General features: G+C 37.0%; 1 protein-coding gene across 1 annotated transcript; it reads right to left on the reverse strand.

The window, feature by feature from the left end:
- Nucleotides 1-3059: 3059 nt before the first annotated feature.
- DCUN1D5 (defective in cullin neddylation 1 domain containing 5) lies at nt 3060-19367 on the reverse strand. The gene is made up of 8 exons (XM_067289848.1): nt 19082-19367; nt 16408-16499; nt 14659-14729; nt 14202-14293; nt 8808-8916; nt 8607-8711; nt 7449-7551; nt 3060-6720 (listed from the first exon to the last, which is right to left on the reverse strand). Exons 1-8 carry the CDS (start codon nt 19165-19167, stop codon nt 6665-6667), a joined length of 714 nt encoding a protein of 237 aa, XP_067145949.1. The 5' UTR covers nt 19168-19367; the 3' UTR covers nt 3060-6664.
- Between the last annotated feature and the right edge of the window lie 761 nt (nt 19368-20128).

Here is a 20128-nt window from a genome sequence, read left to right on the forward strand (position 1 = left end):
GTTTCCTGATCAAAGGTGATACTTCAGAAAATTGAAGATGAGCATCAAAAGATAAAATAGTAAATGAAACCATTTTTGAAGCTTACTCACTGCTTAAAAATAGCTATGGACACTTGAGATGCTTTCCTATGATTTCAGGAGCCACCAGTAGCTTTCCATTTAGCTATGCATCACAGTCATTGCAAAAAAATATGCAAAAGCTCCAGAAACTGCAATACCCTGTATCTTTAAAGTCATAAGTATTTCATTTAACAATCATACACTTTAATGAACTTCAGTACAGCATATATTCAGTTGTACAGGAGAGGAATTGCAATATTCTTGCATGATTTAATACATGACAGAAAAATCACAATTCTATGAACAATTAAAATCATCAGAAACATTGGCAAAGAGTAAAGGGTCTTGGCACATAAGTACCCTCGTGCTTCACTTAAGCATCAGTACTTCTTTCTATGAACATCAGTAGGTTTGGCATCTCCATTTCTATGCAAACATTTTTCCACAGTAGACTATTCATTATGCCAGTAATTGCCATCTTGGGGAAAAAAGGAGAAAAAACCCACCACCACCAAACCCCCCTCCTAAAAATAAAGAAAAAAAGAGGTACTTAAAGTCAATGGGTCTTGAATAAACTTGAAGATTCAGGAAGGGAACTGTATTTCACTATCAAAACTTGCTCCTGTGAGAGACTCATTTGAATGCAGGAAAACCTCCACAGAGAGATTTGTGATTTGCACAGGTCAGAAAGGTGACTAGTCACAGTGTACATACTCTGTACAAAAATGTGGGGAGGAGGGTGGAGACAGGAAGATGTACTGACCCTATTTTTTTAATTCTCTCTCCACTCTCAAATTCTTTATGGGCGGTTTCTACCAGGTTGAACAACAGATGGGACATTATATATACATACATGTAGTACACAGACTACAGTTCTGCTCTTTATCATACTGTGGAGCCATAAGAGTTCATCACTTATACTCACTGCACCAGAAAGAACAGAATTTTCCCTGAGTTAAATGAATAAGTATGGAAATAATGTGAAAGTGGTAGGATTTTAGTGTATTTTATTTTCAAATATATTTCCCATTCTTCCCACTGTATGCCATGAAGGATTTATATTTCACATAGCAAAACCACAGTGCCAGTATCAATGCCAATTCCTTGGAACCCCAGCATCAGTCTTTATATTACTACTTCAGGCCTGATGCAAAAATCAAAAACCTGTGAGGGAGTAAACTGTTTTTTTTACAATGATTTGTAGATCTGTGGAAGTAGAACCAATACCTTAAATTACTATAGAAAAGGATAATAAATCAGGAACAAGTGACAGTTATGCAAAGGACCTCCTCAGTATACAACTAACATTGCTCTTTAAATTCTTGCTGTTTTCTGCAAAATTTAAGTGACTATATTCTTAAGGAAGAATAATCATTTATTTTTAGATGTGTTCCTAATAATTTATTTGGTTATCTTGAACAGAAATTTTTCATGTTCAATTTGAAGTATTTTGGCCAGGTAGATGAGGCAACATAATATTATATGCTGAAGCTTATCATTTATTTCTTTATAAACTCTACTTATTAAAAAGCATTACATCATAGGATACTAAGATTTCATCTTTCTTTACATTGGAAAATTGATTTAGAGGTGAGCAGTGATTTTTGAGTGCAAAAGATAATTCCACAGTAAGACCCTAATAGCTAGTAGGCTACAAATTCTATCCACCATTAAATTTTGTTGTAATTTAAATTACCACAAAAGAAAGCTTTCTGAAATAATCTGATATTAAAAAAAAAAAAAAATCTTTCTCAGCTGGCACAATTTCAAAAGCCACCATAGCATAAAACATAACTGTAAAATTTTAATAAAGTAATAAGTAATTCAAAAGAAACATGGTTGGAACCAACTTTGATCAACAGAAAAGACTCAGATGATTAAATAAAGTTCTGTCCACTATAGGGTCTACAAAACAGACAGATTCATTAGTCTACATCTGTCACTGTTATGATGGTGAGTTACTATTTGAGAGAATAATTCTGATCAGGAAATAAAGATAAGGAGATCTTAGTATTTGAGAAATTACATATTCTCATTAACTAAGATAAAAAGAGCAGCAAGAATGTAACTAGGAGTTTGGATAAAGTGATATACAAAATAATGATGTGGTATACGTACAGTCTTTAATACGCCTACCTAACTTCAGTGTCCTCCTTTCCCACAGAGACAAAAAGAAATCCATTTCAACATAGAATAGATAATACAGAAGATAGGGGTAAATGAAAGCAATGGAACTGTTGCCATCTCTCACACAAAGATATGAGATGCCTGGTTTGCATACACCTAAACACCTTGCTGACTCAGGAGGACAACAGGGACTTCACTGTGAGAACTAGATGAAACAAACTGGGGAGACAACAAACCTGCCTTGCTTTAGGACTGAGATGGATTGATGATCTCTGGACAGAGATAGGTGTCCTGAGGCAAGTATGGTACTGGACCTCAGCCACTAGGAAATGCCAATTTACAGAAAAAGTAACATCCGTAAGGTAGCAGTAGCACCAACTCAAACAGGGCAGGAATGCTACCTTTAATCCTTTCTGTAGTGGGCTCTGAAAGAACGAATGGAAAAGTACACTAAAAAACATCAAGTTAACCATGTCATTTCCCAAAATGGGATGAATGATACAAGGGATATAGGAAAAAAGCTCCTTCTCTTTTCATTCACATGGACTGCAACAGGTTTTTGGAACAGGGCTGATCCAATGAATAATTCATGGAAGTTAATTACTAGAACCAGTAAGTTCTATCAGCATCTAATAACATGAAATATTAATAACATCTAATAACATAGAATCAAGGATGCTGTTTGCCTGTTTGATCCCAACTGAGATCAGGTTCTACTTTCTAAGGTACACAGAGAGGCAAAGAAGATATTCAGTAAGGTTATATTAGAAATTAGACTGATCCATTTTGCAGTAATTAAGTGTCACAGTGATTTTAAGAACAATTGTGTGTACACAAAAGAAAAAAACTAAAAGAGGCAGCATGACAGTAAGTTTTCTGCCCTATTATGTAACACTTTTATTTGTCATACTTAACAAAGCTAAACTTGTACAAGGTTGTACATTTTGCAGTGAAAGAACTGTTCACTAGCTTAAAAAGAAATGAACAAAGCACATCAAAAACATTAGTTAAACTTATGGTCCCTTCTGTAATTTTTGTGTAGTCAGTATCAATATATCAGCTCAAAGCTTTTGACAGATAGGAAAAAAATCTTAACAATTCAAATATAGACCACAGTGCCCCCTTTTGGACCATCTGTGATTGGTACCAGGTTTGTATCTATATTAATCTTAAATGCAAAAATTAAATTCCACTATATAGAAATGTGAAATTACAGCCATTAATAAAGAATTAGATCTTTAAACAGTAAAGATAAATTAGATCAAAACTATATATATGTGTGTGTATATATATAGTTAAAGACATACAGGTAAACATACATGACTGTTTAATTCAAAAATCACATTTTTACATAGAAGAAGTATTACATTCCAACCTACCAGTATGGCTTTTTCCATGAACAGATGGGCATTTTCAGGGGGAAAAAAAAAATACCCCCCCTCCGACTTAGCTGTCTTAAAAAAAGAAAAAAGGAGAATTTAGCTATGCTAGGGGGAATTGATATTAAAAATGAAGAGATTTAAGTGAAGTTTATAACATCAAGATAGACACCACTATCATTTTGTTTTGGAAGACATTTAACCTTCGCTTTTGTTATTGTCATAACTGTGGCAGCATATTTCACCAGTGAACTTTCAACTTTTTAAAATATTGAAAATAAGGTGTCACTCTTAATTCAATAGACTGAAATGCACCTGAGCAAAGCAAGACTGAAATTCAAAGGCTAAAGAAAGCATTTAGCTGAACTTGATTTTGGCTTGTGGACATGCACAAAATTAAAAAAATAAAATAAATAGCTTTTGGCACTTATCCACAGTAAGCTGTAAGGTGGTTTAATGAAAGACAGCTAATAAAAGTGACCAGCTCACAATGAAACTGTACAAGCCATTAGTTCACATTTAAACAATAAATCTGATTGCAGTTTTGAGCACAAAAACATAACTTAAAATCCTATTTCATTCAAATTTGAAAAACTATATTGATTTTAAGTAGTTTAAATACATTCATTCCCAAAGTTTTACAGTAACTGATGATTTTCAATCACACACACACACAACCAAATCATAAATCCCTGAAACATGGATTTATTATAGGAATACTGATAAAACCTTAACAGAGATACAAATGATACATCACATAGTGTCCTATACCTTAATGGTAAGTACTTGACCACTTTGGATTGGTAGATGCATCACTCCTACTGTTAGACACTAATACCATCCTCTAGGACCAACTGGTTTAAATTGAATTCACAACAGTTCGCAATTACCTAAAAAAGATGATTTCTTTTAATCACACTATAAAATGTTCAACTTCTAACCTGTACTTCAAAAACTTCTGGAAAGAGAATTTCCCAGTATAACAGGGACTAAACATACTAAGCAGGGATAGCCATTGCAGTGAATTTTAGGAAGTCATTTCAGAATCAGTGCCCTTGCAGTGATTTAGTATACAGCAGCACTTTCCTTGATGTAAGTTATTTGTTGCATCTTTATCCTATGCATTTTAGGACCTTACTCTACCAGTGGATCTTGGGACTCTTGAAGCTACTCTCATCCTGGCACTGATTTTCTGTAGGTTTATAGGGCAATTTCCAAATGAAAGGCACTCTTGTTAGGGGCAAAATCAGAATTATCAGCAATGCAAACGGATAACTTGTAACATATTTAAGAGAACTGTTGCAGTTATATGAGGTCTAAAATTAAGTACTTTATTTAGAAAGGCTGGAAAAATATTTACTGCATGTGTTTGCATGCACATAGACACTAGTCTTTGTACAAGCACAGCTATCTCAAAGCTTCTCAGCTGATTTCTGTTTCAATACTTTTTTTTTTTTTTTTTTTACCACCGAGGCAGAAACAAATTTCCAATGTTCAACTGCACTATCCAGTGACCTGTAAAACCGTCCATGGATCACCACTGACTGGCATTACCTCCTGCACCCTGAACAGCAAGCTACTCTGGAGAGCAGCAAGAGCATTTCTCTCTAGCAGAACAAGAACATGGACAGACACTACTACTTTGTCCCACTTCTTACTATCATTTCTTCCCTCCTCTTTCTCCTCACTCCTTTTTCCTCACTGTGAAGTAATTATTGATCTTGGGAATAAAGTTTTCCTTAGAGATAGGAAAACTCATGCTTGTTAGTCTGAATAATGGATGTGCAAAACAAAAGTCATTTCCCTGAGGCAAAGATCTTCAAGTCATGCCTAGCTTATATTGTCTATTCTTTTTTTCAAGCTCTTGAAACATTTGGCACACCAAGGCCTTGATAAGTGACTGGAGTCTCATGGCATTATCACAGTCTAATTAATATAATCATATAATAGAGTTACAAATGCTTTTCTCATTTTATTTCAGATTTCCCACACTTACTCATTAAAATCTCTCTCCTCCTCAAGAGTGGCATTCAGCCTCTTGGGCAGGAAGGTAGAGAACAAACTTGTACTGCATTTAAAGGTTGCCACCAATACTGGGTGCCTAAAAGGGCAACCACAGCAGTTATTGGACTGAATACACGAGTAACTGGGTTAAAAGGTACAGCCTGTTATACACAGGTCAAATATGTATGATGTGTCTCTTTTGGCCTTACATTATACAATACTTTCAGGGTGATTTAAAAAAATGCTGTGAATGCTTCCAGTCTAAAACATGTAAGAAGCAAAGCTAGCCTTGAAACCAAGTCTTTCCAGCTTTCCCTTTTAAAATATAAATTGCACTTTTTACACAAAGCAATCCAAAGTCTAAATTGTAGTAAGAACTTGAAGCTGCCTTACTGTACCAAAGAGTATTTATGTTAATCATCTGAAGTACAGGCAATTAATTTTCAACCATACTGCATATGCAGCCATATGCTCTATACCTTTCCACTTCAAAAGGGTCTGCCATCAAATGCCACGCCACTGGGTGGGTACTGAACAAAAAATGAATTTAAGGCCTTTATCTCCACAAGGAGCTGAAAACTGTGGCATAACCCATGACCGATACTTAATATGCAGATTAGCATGCCCCCACCCAGGGCTCAAAAAAAATCAGTCATTCTTTCTAACATTTGTCACACAAGACAGTCATACCATCAGCAAGCAACAGTGCCAGTTAAACATTTTTAAGGTCTCAAAAATTCCTAGCAAAGGGCACTTCTGAGAAAGATAATCTTAAAGATTTGGTTTTAAAAATAGACACCACACTCACATTCAAGGGACATTCTTCACTTTTAGGCCTTTGTCACAAATCTGAATCTTTATTGTTCTGAAATAAATGCTATAAACATAAGACTCAAAACAAAAACTCCAACTTTCAGTCTCAGAAGAGGTGTGGTTCAATGCCCATATCACATGTAACAAGAAAACTTCCTTAGAAAAGGAAAAAAAATTACTGTAAAGTCTTTCATAAGAATGAAAATGCAATCCTTTTTCTCATTAGTTTGTGTAGAAGCGGGCATCAAAAAACTTTTGCATTTTCTTCTGAATTGTTCTTGCTATGACGCTTGACGAACTTTTTGCCATTCAACAAATTCATCCAGAAGTACAGGCCCTGCAAATGCATGAAATAGTTACATTTAAAAATGTCTTTAAAACATGTTCTTTTAATATATGAAGGTCAATCTGTATGGTCAAATACTTATGAAAACTCAAAAGATGACTATAGTCATTTCAAACCAAAGGTGGCAAAACACTACACGAATACACTGTACATGGAACTATGAAAAAATGTTTGACTCATTTGGCAGTTGAAGTGAACCACATAGAAAACTTAATAAGGTTATATTGTAAACTGGAGCAAGTAATTCCTTCTTGCTAGAGCTTTAAAAACTGCACATAATTAAACACAGAACAAGATCAGATGCCTAATGCAATACAATTGTAATATAATTGACCATCAGCCAGACAGAGTTCAGACTCGTCAACCATTTCCCAACACTGGCAGTTAAGTTACCTTATAATTTAACAAGAAATTTTTATATATTACTATAGGATGCAAGTTTGTGGCAAGTCTATAGTTTCATATATCAAGCAGCTTCACTTGATCCTAACCTGAATATAAGTTGGCAGAAGTATACCATCATACCACTGACACACTACTGAAATTAGCTGACCACCTTCAAACAGCAGATGTTATCAGGATAGCTCTTCTAAGCATTGTTGAAGAAATATTTTATACTTTAGAGTACTGTTTCTGTTACGGGAGTTTAACGTGCCCATGTTTTGTGCATATTGAAAATATCAAAATAATTGAATAAGCAGAATGTTATGAATACTTACATGCACCATCTTCATCATAGTTGCTAAGATCTGCATGGACAGTTCTGCTGAATTCTAACACATTGTACCACTGATCCTTGTTCATAACTCTATACTTCGATTGCTAGGGAAAATAATTTAATTTAAACACATTAAAATGTCAAAAGACATTTGATAATTTCTGGTTTCTCTTGTATCATCATGAGTCAGTTCCTAACAAGTAATTTAATGGATAATAATATCTGCTGTTTATTTCCTTGGTTTTCCAATTTTAAGGCTACACAATATATACACTTTCACAGTTCTGAAACTGTTAAGCAGTTTCTTGGAAGAAGATCAGAACAAAATTAAAATACCAGGGGAATACAGAAGTCACTACTCTGAAGCATCAAGAACTGGTAATTTTCATCTTGCCCTGAAGTGGGGCATGCTTAGCTCAGATACATTTCCAGAATGATCAGTGACAGAACCTTCTTTTCTCCAGGGTACAATACAGTGTGATCACATAGCTTCTTTGCACTGATTTGAAGCCAGGGAACAGTCTCTAGTCCAGCATGCTCTATAATCCAGCTAAACACATTCACATTGCTGGTTATAAATCACTTGCAGCTTAGCTGAAAAGATTTAAATGTTCTATAGATAACCAGAACTCAAGGTATCTACATATTGTATCTACACATGTAGATCACATCTACCTTTCAAGAGAAGCACTGCAGTCATGTGGTGCAGCAGCAAGGGTTAGTGAGGCAGATAAAAGTACTTATGCTGGCTCATGAGCAATGCATGTACATATACACTGAAGAAAAACACCAGCACAATCTCCTCCTCACAGACAATCCTGAAAGGTCACCTTAACACAGATTCAAAGCAAATGTGAAATTCAGCACAGATGTAGCTGAAGAAAATACTGGGGCTCTACTATTTAATTCTAGGTTTACTGTTATAGCCTGATAATGATGAAATTTTAGCAGCCTTTGATGACAGAAATCAGGGCGGGAGGAGGGGGAGGCAGAGAAGGGTTTCTGTGACACATACAAGAATATCACTGTTTCATAAGGACGCCAACCAAGGAAAAAGAAGCAATATGTATACATTCATGAGCAGAACACCACAAACCCTGAAACTTTTTTATAGAACAGGCCAGTATGCCATTGTTCAGAAAGTCAAGGAAATGTGTACCTCCAGGTATTGGTAAAATACTGAAAACAGTGGCCAAGTTCTTCCAAGTAGAAGAGCTAACATGGATTTTGCAGTATCAATATCAAGACTTCGTTGGTCTTTATCCTAAGATTAAACAAACAAAAAAAAACATAAGCAACACTTGAATGTAAGCTCATTGAACAACTGAAAAAGAGAACTCTAATATTCCAGGAGTCTTACCCTTGCAAAATCAAAGGCATATCTGTAGATATTCTTAAAGGATGAAATGTCATTCAATTGTGACCGCAAGAAGTCAAATTTACTCTGTAATTTTTCTGTACAGTCACACCTTAAAATAAAGAAAAACAATATTAGATGCTTGAAACAAGAACTTTGGACAGTGAAAACAATGCCAAGAAATATAAAAAACTAAAAGACACCAAAATGCCATTGTCAGATTTACAGAGGAATACTACCTATGACAGCGACTTAAAGAACATTGAACATGTTCAACATGCCCAACATTTGCAGCTTTAGTGACAAGATGAATGTTCAGGTTTCATAAGCAAGATTTTTCTAATGTATCAGCTACACAATACAAAGTCTCTGCTTTTACTTCTGAGGTAGTCTTTTTATGACATACTCCACACTTTATTTATGACTAGCAGTATGTTATCTTTCAATTATTCCAGAAGTTCAAAGAAAACAGTATTCAATATGCATGAAGGTGACAAAAGCCAGCTGTAAGGGCTCCATGTTATATCCCTTTGTACAAAAAGAACCTTCAGGATTGTACATATTCATGAGTTGTACGGCTAAGCAGGCACTGTGTAAAACTTACTGAGGTTTGCTAGTGTTTTATGATTCAAAAATACAAACTCTGATAAGCCTATCACTTGGACTAATCAGTAGCTATTCAAAACTCACAGGTTGTACTGCAAATTTAGAGGTCTGCTAGTTGACAAGATAATCCTTTGGTAAGGCCCACAGCTTTTTACATATTTTACTTCGAAAGGATTTTTATTTCCAGATAGAAAATGGGTAGATTCGCCAACACTCACACAGAAGAATATAATCGACACAGGAAAATCCTCCAGGAAAGACTCACTCAAAAGAATAGCTGTTATATCACATTTTTTTCTTACAAAATAATGGTTGCTTTGAGTCAAAAAAACAAAACAAAACCCTGAAACCCTCACACCCCAAAACACTCCATCTTGCCCTGTATCCTGTGCGACAGGGGCAACACTTTGGGAAATACAGAGAAGACGTACACAGGTACTTCCTTTGGTGTACATGGCAGCCTTCTGGCAGTCTGCCTTTCAGGGAATGCATTTGCATCTTTGTGTTTAACAGCTCCTTATGGACTTGTCATAGAACCCCAAAGAAAAGGACTTCAGAAGTACTGCAGCACACGTTGCTAAGATGCTGTACTTTGCCCACAGCCAGTACTTCTTATTCCTAGGTTTGCTAGTTGCCTCTCTGCCTCTGAACAGTTGTAAGACTGGAAATGTAGCTTGGGCTAAGATCTTGTAAAACTGCTACGATCAATGTTAATAAATAAAACTATTAGCTAATTAGGTTGCATATTTAAATGACAAGAACTAATATATTTTATGGGAACCCATGCATTAAGTTGAAAATAAGTTTTGTTCATTAAGCTTCGAGTACATTTATAGTCCTAAAAATATATTTCTTGTCTTCAGCCACCTGATTGGCAGCTAACAGTATACCTAACAGCATAATGAATATAAATAATGAGATGCCATTACAGCAAACATCTGTTTCCTTTCTATGTTCAAACCTTTGTAGTGCAATAACAGCCTCCTCTACTCTTGAAGATCTCTGCCTATCAAGCACAAATCTAAATGCTTATACTGCTAGTATGCTGATGAATATACACTACTTAAATTAAAGTGGGTTTACCACACATTTTGTCAAATATGACCTGAGATTATTTAACATACCATGGATACACACATTTCAATATATTTACATTTCCTATAAAATATTTTGTTAAAACATCAAATAATTATAAATTTAAGTACACAGTAAAATTGCTATCATTGTCTATTATATTATTGGCTATATATATTGCAATGTAGTAGTTGTGATCTTGGCAAGGTTGGTACAAAAATGTGCCAATTACCAAGTCTTAAGATTCTTGAGCTATTTCAGTCTATTTAAAATTAATCAATCAAATGGATCACATCCAAACAGAAAAGCATCACTGAGGCCTGATGTAGGAACACAGAGGATTACTTACATAAAACAAAGCAACTTAAGACATTCCCACACCTGGCAATGGAGTCTCTCCTTCACACTAGTGCATTAAGAAGTTGTCAAATTTCTCCATTATAGAGATCTAGCTGTTTGCGTGGCTACACTGTAAACAAGATGACTGAACTTATCCATATTTTGTTAGAAAGATTATTCTAAGTATTTGTTTCTTTTCTTTTAAGCCAGGACAACTGTCTAATTAGAACATGTGAAATGACAACAAACTGCTGTACAGAAATTAGAACAGAAATGAAAGGGAAGAAAGAGGATAACAGGCAGAAAGATTCAAAAGTGGAAAAGAAGCTGGTATTAGCTTATAGTTAAAATAATATTTAAAAACCCAAACACATTTTTAGTAATAATTCTGCAAACAGCAGAAGTTACAAAATCTACTTTCCTGCCTATGTGGCCTCTCTTGTACCCAAATATATAATTGAGATCATGACACTAACTTTTCCTCAGTTGGAAGCTAATTTGGCTCTCTCTGCTTTACCTGGCCACTCATTTTCAAAACAATTTTATACACAGTAACTTTTAAAAGCTCAACCTTCCTGTAAAATTTGGCTCAAATTCCAAAGTTCAAAACATAACCAGAGGGAAGTGCCCAGCCATCAGAGCTCAGTCAGTACAATTGCATAAGCCTCACTTCCTTCCACACTAAGTTGTTTGTTTGTATTTATCTTGTTCAAACAATGACTTGTGTGGTATTTAAGAAAATTCTGAATTTTAATCCTTTTTTCTTCACTTCAGTTGAATAGATGCATTTCTTCTTTGTAGGTCTAGAGAGCCCACAATTGATAAATACATGAGCATGTTTCATCTCCTTTAACTCAGATACATAAAGCTAAATGTTCAGCTTTAAGTTAATCACCCTCCACTTCCTTTAAGGTAAATGTAGATAAACAATCACTTCCCAAGGGCTATGCATTTCATCCTAATGAGGTGTCTAAAATAACTGAAAAATTGCCCAGCGGAGGTATTTGTTTCTGTTTGCCGACTATGAAAGGTGCTTCAGGTGATTAATATATATAAGATGGTTGTCTGAATATAAATGTAAAAGGTAGGAGTCACCCAACTTAACAGGATATACTAGAACCCTTACTTTTGCGACTCAAGTTATTTAAATGGCAAAAAAACTGCTACTTCCTATTGCTTGATCAATCTTAGTTTTGACGATGTATACCTTATCCCATTTATTTTTCTCCTCCTCTTTAAAGGACTTCAGCATATCAAAAACATACAAAAAAAGAGGAGGGATTTCACTTCAAAACTCAGGCACCAAAATGTTGGTATCTGTATTTAGATAGCTTAAGTTTAGGTGTCTAAGCTTTAGATGCTCCCACTACAATTAGTAGAGATGTAGCCAGCTAAGTGTAAAGAGCAATTCAGATGACAAGTCACTACGTGTCTGCCTTAGGGTAAACGGAGTATCTCCCTAGGCTCCACTGCATTGACTGATTCTCCACAGATTTCAGTAAGAGCTTAAGAAATCCAACTCTTGCATATATACCGTATGTTTAGGTATCTTACTCTGGAGCTAAATCCTGCCCAACCCTGTTCATACAACTACATTATGTATATATTTTACCTGTTTTGAAATAAGGATTCTGTGATATAAATCAGACTTAACACACACACTGGGCTTTTATTACATTATAATGTCATTTCTTCATGCAAAATTAAAAAGGAAATTGCTGTGCAGGAATATAACAACACTCTGCTGCTCTCAGAGTATAAACCCTTGTCTTTTAAAACTTCAGTCAAACCTTTCAAACTGGAACTAGATTCCCACATCCCAGATGGAATCCCATATTATGACTCTCCCTTCCCAGTAAGCCCAAACAGCACAAGTCTGCAGATTTATGTTCTCTCTTCAGGCCAGTGAATCTCGAATTTTTTTTCTGTGAGTGTCACTGCTTCACCCAGATGCTTAGTCTACAGACTGTTATTAGATCGCACTCGTGGGAGGCAAAAGATACAGATTTTTAACTGTTTTGGGCTTAAGCAGGTGCTCGAATCACAAATCTGTTTACACAAAAATGCACACCATTACCACATTTTGTCTTAAATATATTTAGTTATAACATGACCAGCTCTATTCTTAAAAAAAAAAAAAATCCTAACTCTGGCAGACTGTTGGACAGAAACAAAGTCTGTAGTGTTGGCTCTGAAGAGCTGCCAGATTTCATACATCTTTGTGCTTAGCGTTTGCTAGGCTGACTGGCCCTTGAGAGCTTCCAGTTTAGCATAAATATTTTAAATACTGCAGAGAAGTGAGCCAACTATACTCATTCACCACACCTAAAAATTTATACACCCAAATTGATTCTACTCTGGGGCTGTACACCTAGAATTTAATTCCCGAAATCCTGAACTTCAGACTATTGAATCTTTCCAGCTCTCAGTAAGTCAAAGAACTTTTGATAGTCACAAAACAATCTAGGCACCCATTGGAAGCCTACTCCCAAATCAAATACGATTTGCACAAAGGAGTCAGACCAGACTCACTTCCTCAGTAGTTACAGATAACCAAAGGGTAGCTGCCTATTATAATCTTCCAAACCTATTCATAACTCTTTAGGCAAATATATGCCAAATCTAAAGGTAAAATCAGCCCCTCTTTCCCAGCATGCTGTAGCTACAGCAGTAGGTCCCTGACATTTTTAATATTCAGTGCATCTATATTATAACAAGTCACCTTTAAAATAGTCATGTTATCTTGATGTACCATGAAAAGTTTCATGAAGAACAAAGTAAATAAAAATTAACGATTTAATCAAGCCTCAGCAAAAGCTAATTAAGAGTTTCATTAAAGAAATCACATCTTAACTAGAGTACTATCCCACCAGAAATTCCTACACACAGCAGGATGTGAGAGAGTCACAAAGAAGGTAATTTATAGATTGAAAAAGCATTATTTAACCTAAGCACTAAGTGTTGCTGCTGACCAGTATCTAATAAATAATGGTAATAATAAAAGATTTCAATCTTCATCTATGAAATAACAAAATAATCATCACTTTCTAGAAAACCAACGCTAAGATATGCTTGCAGGTATCTGCAAGTCTACTTATTTGTGTTCACTAACTAGAGTGACATTTTAAAATACTTTTTTGTAAGAAAAAAATCCCTAAACCTGATTTACTAAGGTTAAACTTAATCATTTTAGCAAATTCATCACTTTAACAACTTGATCAAAAACAGTAGCTACTTCCAGTTGGTGACTGAGACCAGACCTAAAGGCAAGAGCTTCTGTATCTTATTACCAGTCCACAAGCAACCGGAGGCAAAAATAATTAAGCTACTGGTTCAAACAAATTTGAACATTCTATAATATATGTAAAAAGCACTTACTGTAATGAGGTCATCCCCTTTAACCATTCTTCCTTGGTAAAAAATCCCATGCTTTCAGCCTCTAGCTTCCAGGCTAAAACTAACATAATAATCTAGGGGAGAAAAAAAGGGGGGGGCAGGGAGGCAAGGAGGGAAAAAAGTCAGTATGTAAGAAGAAAATACTAAAGCAATATAAAAGGCTGATTTCTAGATGTCTATTATCAATTATATCAATTAAAGATATCAATTAATAATTTAGCTATGTGCAATTTTCCCCTTAATTTTAAGTTTCTGAAGATGTAGTATCACTATGCTAAAAATAAAAACATAATTGATGTATCCAGCTAAAATCTTGCAAAAGCTCCTAGAAGCAGAAAAATATACAATTCTTTGCTTACTAAAGTTAGAATTTTACATAAAACTAAATCTAATCCAATAACCCCTCTAAAGTGATATTAGTACCCCACAAGAAACCTACATTTTCAGGCTCCACACCAATGTCTTCACAGAACTTTTCCATTCCTTCTGGCCCCACAACTTCATCAGGACCTTCAAAACAAAAAAGGAACCAGACTGAAATGTTAGTAATGTTTGAATTCTGTGCAACGGTTACATGCAAACAAAAATTAGACTACATTTTGCACCATCTATCTTTAAAAATAACCCCATTGAATTAAAATTTTAAGCATTTTTTGTGTTAGAATGCAACCAACATAGCAACTGCAATGTTAATACACCTGTACCACATATGAAGGAGTGCTATAAACTAAAAGCAAAACTAAAACCAAACTTTCATGCTATGAACGGCTTCCCCACAACAGCAGACAAGCTAGCTTGTTTTGCTAAAATAAATTTTTAAGCCTGCAGTGAGCTTTATATTGTCATTGCTAAATTACAATAACTGTGGCAGTCAAACTGTTTTAAGACGCTATGTTTAAGACACTATATTGAAATTACTATATGCATAATGCCTTTCAAATAGTTTTTTTTTAATTGACTACAACCCCCCCCCCCACATTCCATCTGTGCTAGTGTTACAGGTATTACTCTTATCTTTAAATGTTGTTAACATTATGGGTTAGCACTAAAATAGCAGAGGATGAATCTTCAAGGCTTTTTTTGATTAATATTTTCCCCATATTACTTAGCATTATAAAGAAAAATCCCCCAAATGCTAAGCACATTAAACACGTACAAGGCAGAAGAAAGGCTTATGACTAAAATGGAGATAACTTGATTAGGACCGCAATAGTCAGTGTTGTGCTGTCACTTCTTCATTTTAATACAAAGATGTCCTCCAAAAAGCAGCAGAACTGGCATATTTAAAAAGCACATACAGACATTCTGCAGTTCATCCACCAAACTGTTTCTGTGAATCTCTCCTTGGCTTCAGGGGTGCCAATTTCCTGGCTTCAGGGCTAAGCCCACTCCAAAAATGACTCCTACTGGGCTATCATATATTATTAGAATGCCTGTTGATGTGCCATTTTGATGCATCTTGGATCAATATGTTAACATGATTACCTGTGTAAAGGTAAAGGCTGTATTTTCTGAACTAACATACCAATTTACTTTTTTGGCAAATTCTGCTACTTGTATATAAATAATAGACTGTTCAATAAATTCTACAAAACACATTGAGTATTTATTGATGCTGTTTATTACTTCAGTAGCAACTGTCATTTATTTACAAGAGACTACTTCTTACACTTTTGAATGAAACAGTTATTTGGCATATCAAAAATTTTGGGAAAGATTCTCATATAGCAAAATAGTACAAGCATCTATTAATGTTTTGCAAGAGGAAAAAAAACACAAGAGGCTTGAATCATGTACTACTTCATTATCTTTCCAGTTTTATTATAAACAAAATCTATTTAGAGTAGGTAAATAAACTACTATATATCTTTCCCTGTCACAATTTATTCTAATTGTTTTTCTCAAATCAAGAAGCAGAACTATTCATCTCATTCAACACTGCTTACAGGGCAATATCAGTTATTTTAAAGAAAGCCACAGTAAATTATAAAGCACAAAGCGAAAGAGTGTGCAAAAGAGTAGGTACTGAGAAGTTAGTAGTAAAAGCTATACTAATTTTAGTGCATGCTATGATGATGTGAATATAGATGTATTTATTATGTCTACAAAAAGCAAAATGCAAATAATGTTTGATTTTTGGTTTTAAACAAAGCCATATAATTTTAAATATGAGTGCATTACATATTACCTGCATATTCATAAAACCAAGCTAGGCACTTCTTGCTTGAAAAATGTTCCTCTCCACTTATTACTTTACCAGAGGCTTGCGATCTGCAATAGCTTATAGGAACACAAGGATAACCGAAGTGTTACTTTAAACATGAGAAATGGGAAATAAGTTAATTTAATTTAGTTTGAACTAGTAATAAACCATTTGGATATCAATTCTATGTAAACTGTTTCATGAAGTCAACACACAATAAACAATGAAGCTGAAATTGTCAAGGGGCAACTGTGTGTTATAATACTTCAACACTTGTTCATATAATAAAAATTAGTTTGGAATACAACCCTTTCATGATCTAATTTATTGCAACTATTACTTTTTTTGAAATATAGAAGTACTCTTATCTTGTAGATATTAAATCAAAAAAAACCCCACACAGATGGTCAAAATATTACTACACAGTAATTCAAGTACCTGCTTATCTACTTATACATAAATATACAGGCATTTGTTAGGTGTCTAATAAGCAGCCTGATCTTCAAGAGTGCTGAATATGCACAAATTCCATTTAGGTCAACAGAAGCTGCAGAATTTGACATATTTGAAAGTCAGGCTATTTATATTTAAGCATCCAAATTTGGGATGAAAACTCAGTCAATTTGTTTACATTAAACATGTAGCTACATCTCTAAATTCTGTAGATGTTTAGAGATAGTTGGTATATGTACAAGACTCAAGCAGTTAACACGCAATCCCTGAAAGATCAAAACTGCTCAGCGCACACAGCCTCCCCTATTGACTTCATTATGAGACATACAACACAGTTTGCCTAGGAAGCGAATTTACATATTTTATCATCATTCTTTGAAAGAATACATAAAATAACTGTTTTCTTCAAGTAAAAACACCAATCACAGGAAAGCATTTCTAGTCAGTAAGGAATTACAGCACCTTTACAATATACACTCCTCTCAAATATAAGTGATATTTTTAGCACATGCTAAGATTATTTCTAAGAATAAAGTGAAAGTTAACTGTATGAGAGGATTTACAATTATGCAGCTCCTACATGGCAATTTCAAAATGAAGAATATAGAACAGGAAAAGAACGGTTCAATTCTGAGAGATTCTGAAAAAATTATCCAATGTACTGCTTTAAGCTTCATTGGAAAGCAACACTTCAAGATGAAGCCTTATGTGATTAAAGCTGCAAATAAAGATGTATAACAGACAAACCTCTATTAATTTAACATTAAAATCACAAATCACCAAGAAGAAACAAAGCCATACAGTATGTTGTTGTTTGCTGGTTTTTATCTAGTTCAACATATTTACAGTTGTAATCATTGGTTTCATTAAAGAATATGAGCCCTATATTAAGAATACTCATATTATTAACATTTTGTGATTAGCTCCTATGAATTTCTATTTATGTCATAGTTTTTGCCCAATGACTACCAGTTTCCTGTGGAGCCTCCCCCCCCCCAAAAAAAAAAAAAGAGCTTTCAAAAAGGTTTTTAAAAGTCAAAAGAAATTAAGATGATAGAATTTTGTTGACCAGTGGTCAAGAAAGATGAACTGGAACAGATGCAGAGAAGAGTTATGATGAGCAGGGAAACTGAAAGCCTATCTTTCAGTATACAAATCAGAAGAATTTAGAGTGTTCAATTTAACAAAATAAAATATGCGAAGAGACATAAGTGCTCTCTCCAAATACACTCACTATGAAGCAGACCTATGAGGGAGAAGTGCTACATAAAGGATAATGCTGGCACAAGAATGTTTATTAATTGGGCATAAGTAAATCTACACTGAAATTAAAAGAGCACTAACTACTGCAAAAGTGAGCTCTAGAACAGTTATGCAAAAGGAACAGTCACAACAAAAATAAAAACCTAAGCACTTCTAAAGTCATGTTTGGTCAACCTGTGAGAAAGCCAATATGGTACAGTTTCTGGCAATAGCCATTCCTGCAGTGATGGTTTGGTAAGTCCTTTCCATTCCTATGTCCTTAGGATGTTTGTCATAACCACTATTTTACTGACATAAAAAAATTCTAACAGATTAGGAGGGCACGCATATCCCTCATGGAAGCTACACTGGAAGCTCCTGCTACCCCATATTAACATTTTACCATTCTAATGGCAATTTTCAGGTATCAAGGCATGAGGAATCTTTTTAATGCTAGCCGATGAACAAGATGCTTTATATTCCTGTATTTATTAATTAAATCTTCCTTGATTTTGCTTTGGAGCGTGCTGACCTCCCCTTCTACCTCACTGCGAAAAAGACATTTTACAGTTTATCATAGACACTGAGTATTGGCAGCCTTAAAAATCCACAAGAACAGCCTATACAAGGTCAGAGGTTGGGAGGAATGAGGGGACAAACGCGGGCTTGGCCCCGCTTGTATAACGGGAGGCGGCAACAGGAGCAGGAAACGGGAGCGGTTCTGTAACGTCTCTCCCCCAGCTTTCAGTGAACGAGTCAAACGCCGAGGCTGCGGCCCGCGAGGCCCGTGCCCCAGGGCAGCACACGGCACCGAAACACCGCTCCGCGCTGCGCCGAGCGGCCCCGGCACGAAGCGACACGCGGAGCGGAGCCTCCGCACGGCCGCGGCCCGCGCCCGCACAGGGGCCGCTCTGCGGGGCGCCGCGGCCGGCGCGGCGCCGCTGCCCGGCGGGCGAGACGGTACCTGCCGAGTTTACACTTCTTGAGGCCGGTCTCGTCCGCCGCCGCCGCCGCCGCCCCCGAGGATTTTCTCTTTTTCTTCACCGGCATCGTCCCGCCTCGGGGCGGGGCCCGCCCCGCTGCCGGGGCCCTCGGCCGCGGCCCCCCCGGGCTCACCGCTGCGGCCGCCGCCTCCCGAGGCTGGAGGTGAGGGGAGGGGAGAAGAGGAGCCCCGCGCCGTGCCGTCCCGCCCGGGCCGGGCCCTGCCCGCCCCCTCCGCGCTGCCGCCGCCCCGCGGCCAGGCCCCGCCGCGGCCCGAGAAGCGGGTGTCGCACCCGGGGCGGGAGCGGGATCCCGGGCGGCAGCGGCAGCGGCCGCTCAGGGGAACGGCGGGGCGACCCGGACGCAGACGCCGGGGAGCAGGAAGTGACTGAGGCACGGGGGCGGGGCCTGCCCCGAGGCCCCGCCCCTGAGGGGGCGGAGCTACTCCCGCGCCGGGCGCGCGCTTCCCGCCGCGGGGCCCTGAGGGGGCGCGCAGGAGCCGCTGTGCGCGCGGGGCCTGGGCTCACGGCGAAAGCAACCGTCACGCCACAAGTGACCCCCCAAAAAAAAGGCAGAGAAATCATGAAGAAGGAAACCTGCCGTTGCTGGCGCTTGCAGAAAGCCCAGGCACGGGAGAGCCCCCGACAGGTGTCAGCGGGGGCGGGGAAGGGCGCTGCCATGGGGAAATGCCAGAAACCCCAGAAAGCGTGCTGATCGGTGCGGGAATGTCACCGTGCACGGGCCGCGGCCACTGATTACGGTGCTAAAAGCTTACAGGATGAAGCTAGGTCACCTGCTTTGGAAATTGTGCAGACACGGCTAATTAGTGACCGAGTTAATTGCGGTGTGGCTGGTGGCCCCGTTAAAGAACAACTACTCGGGAAAAGATTTTTTTCATTGTATAGAGCCTATTATTTCAAAGAAACAGTGGAAACATTAGCAAGCAGTGAACAAATAGGAGAGTAAGTAGTAATTAAAGTGCATATTGGTTGACAGACAAAAGCATTGGAAGCCACAAGCACACACTCCA

This window comes from Apteryx mantelli, chromosome 1 (genome assembly GCF_036417845.1).
Source record: "Apteryx mantelli isolate bAptMan1 chromosome 1, bAptMan1.hap1, whole genome shotgun sequence".
Lineage (NCBI taxonomy): Eukaryota > Metazoa > Chordata > Aves > Apterygiformes > Apterygidae > Apteryx > Apteryx mantelli.

Excerpts from the sequence above, each read along its gene's own strand:
- DCUN1D5 (XM_067289848.1), bottom strand. The coding sequence starts at position 19,167 with ATGCCGGTGAAGAAAAAGAGAAAATCCTCGGGGGCGGCGGCGGCGGCG. Across the intron at positions 16,500-19,081 it reads AAGAAGTGTAAACTCGGCAG|CTATTGCAGATCGCAAGCCT; the intron begins GTACCGTCTCGC and ends TGTTCCTATAAG. Across the intron at positions 6,721-7,448 it reads CTATGATGAAGATGGTGCAT|GGCCTGTACTTCTGGATGAA; the intron begins GTAAGTATTCAT and ends ATGCATTTGCAG.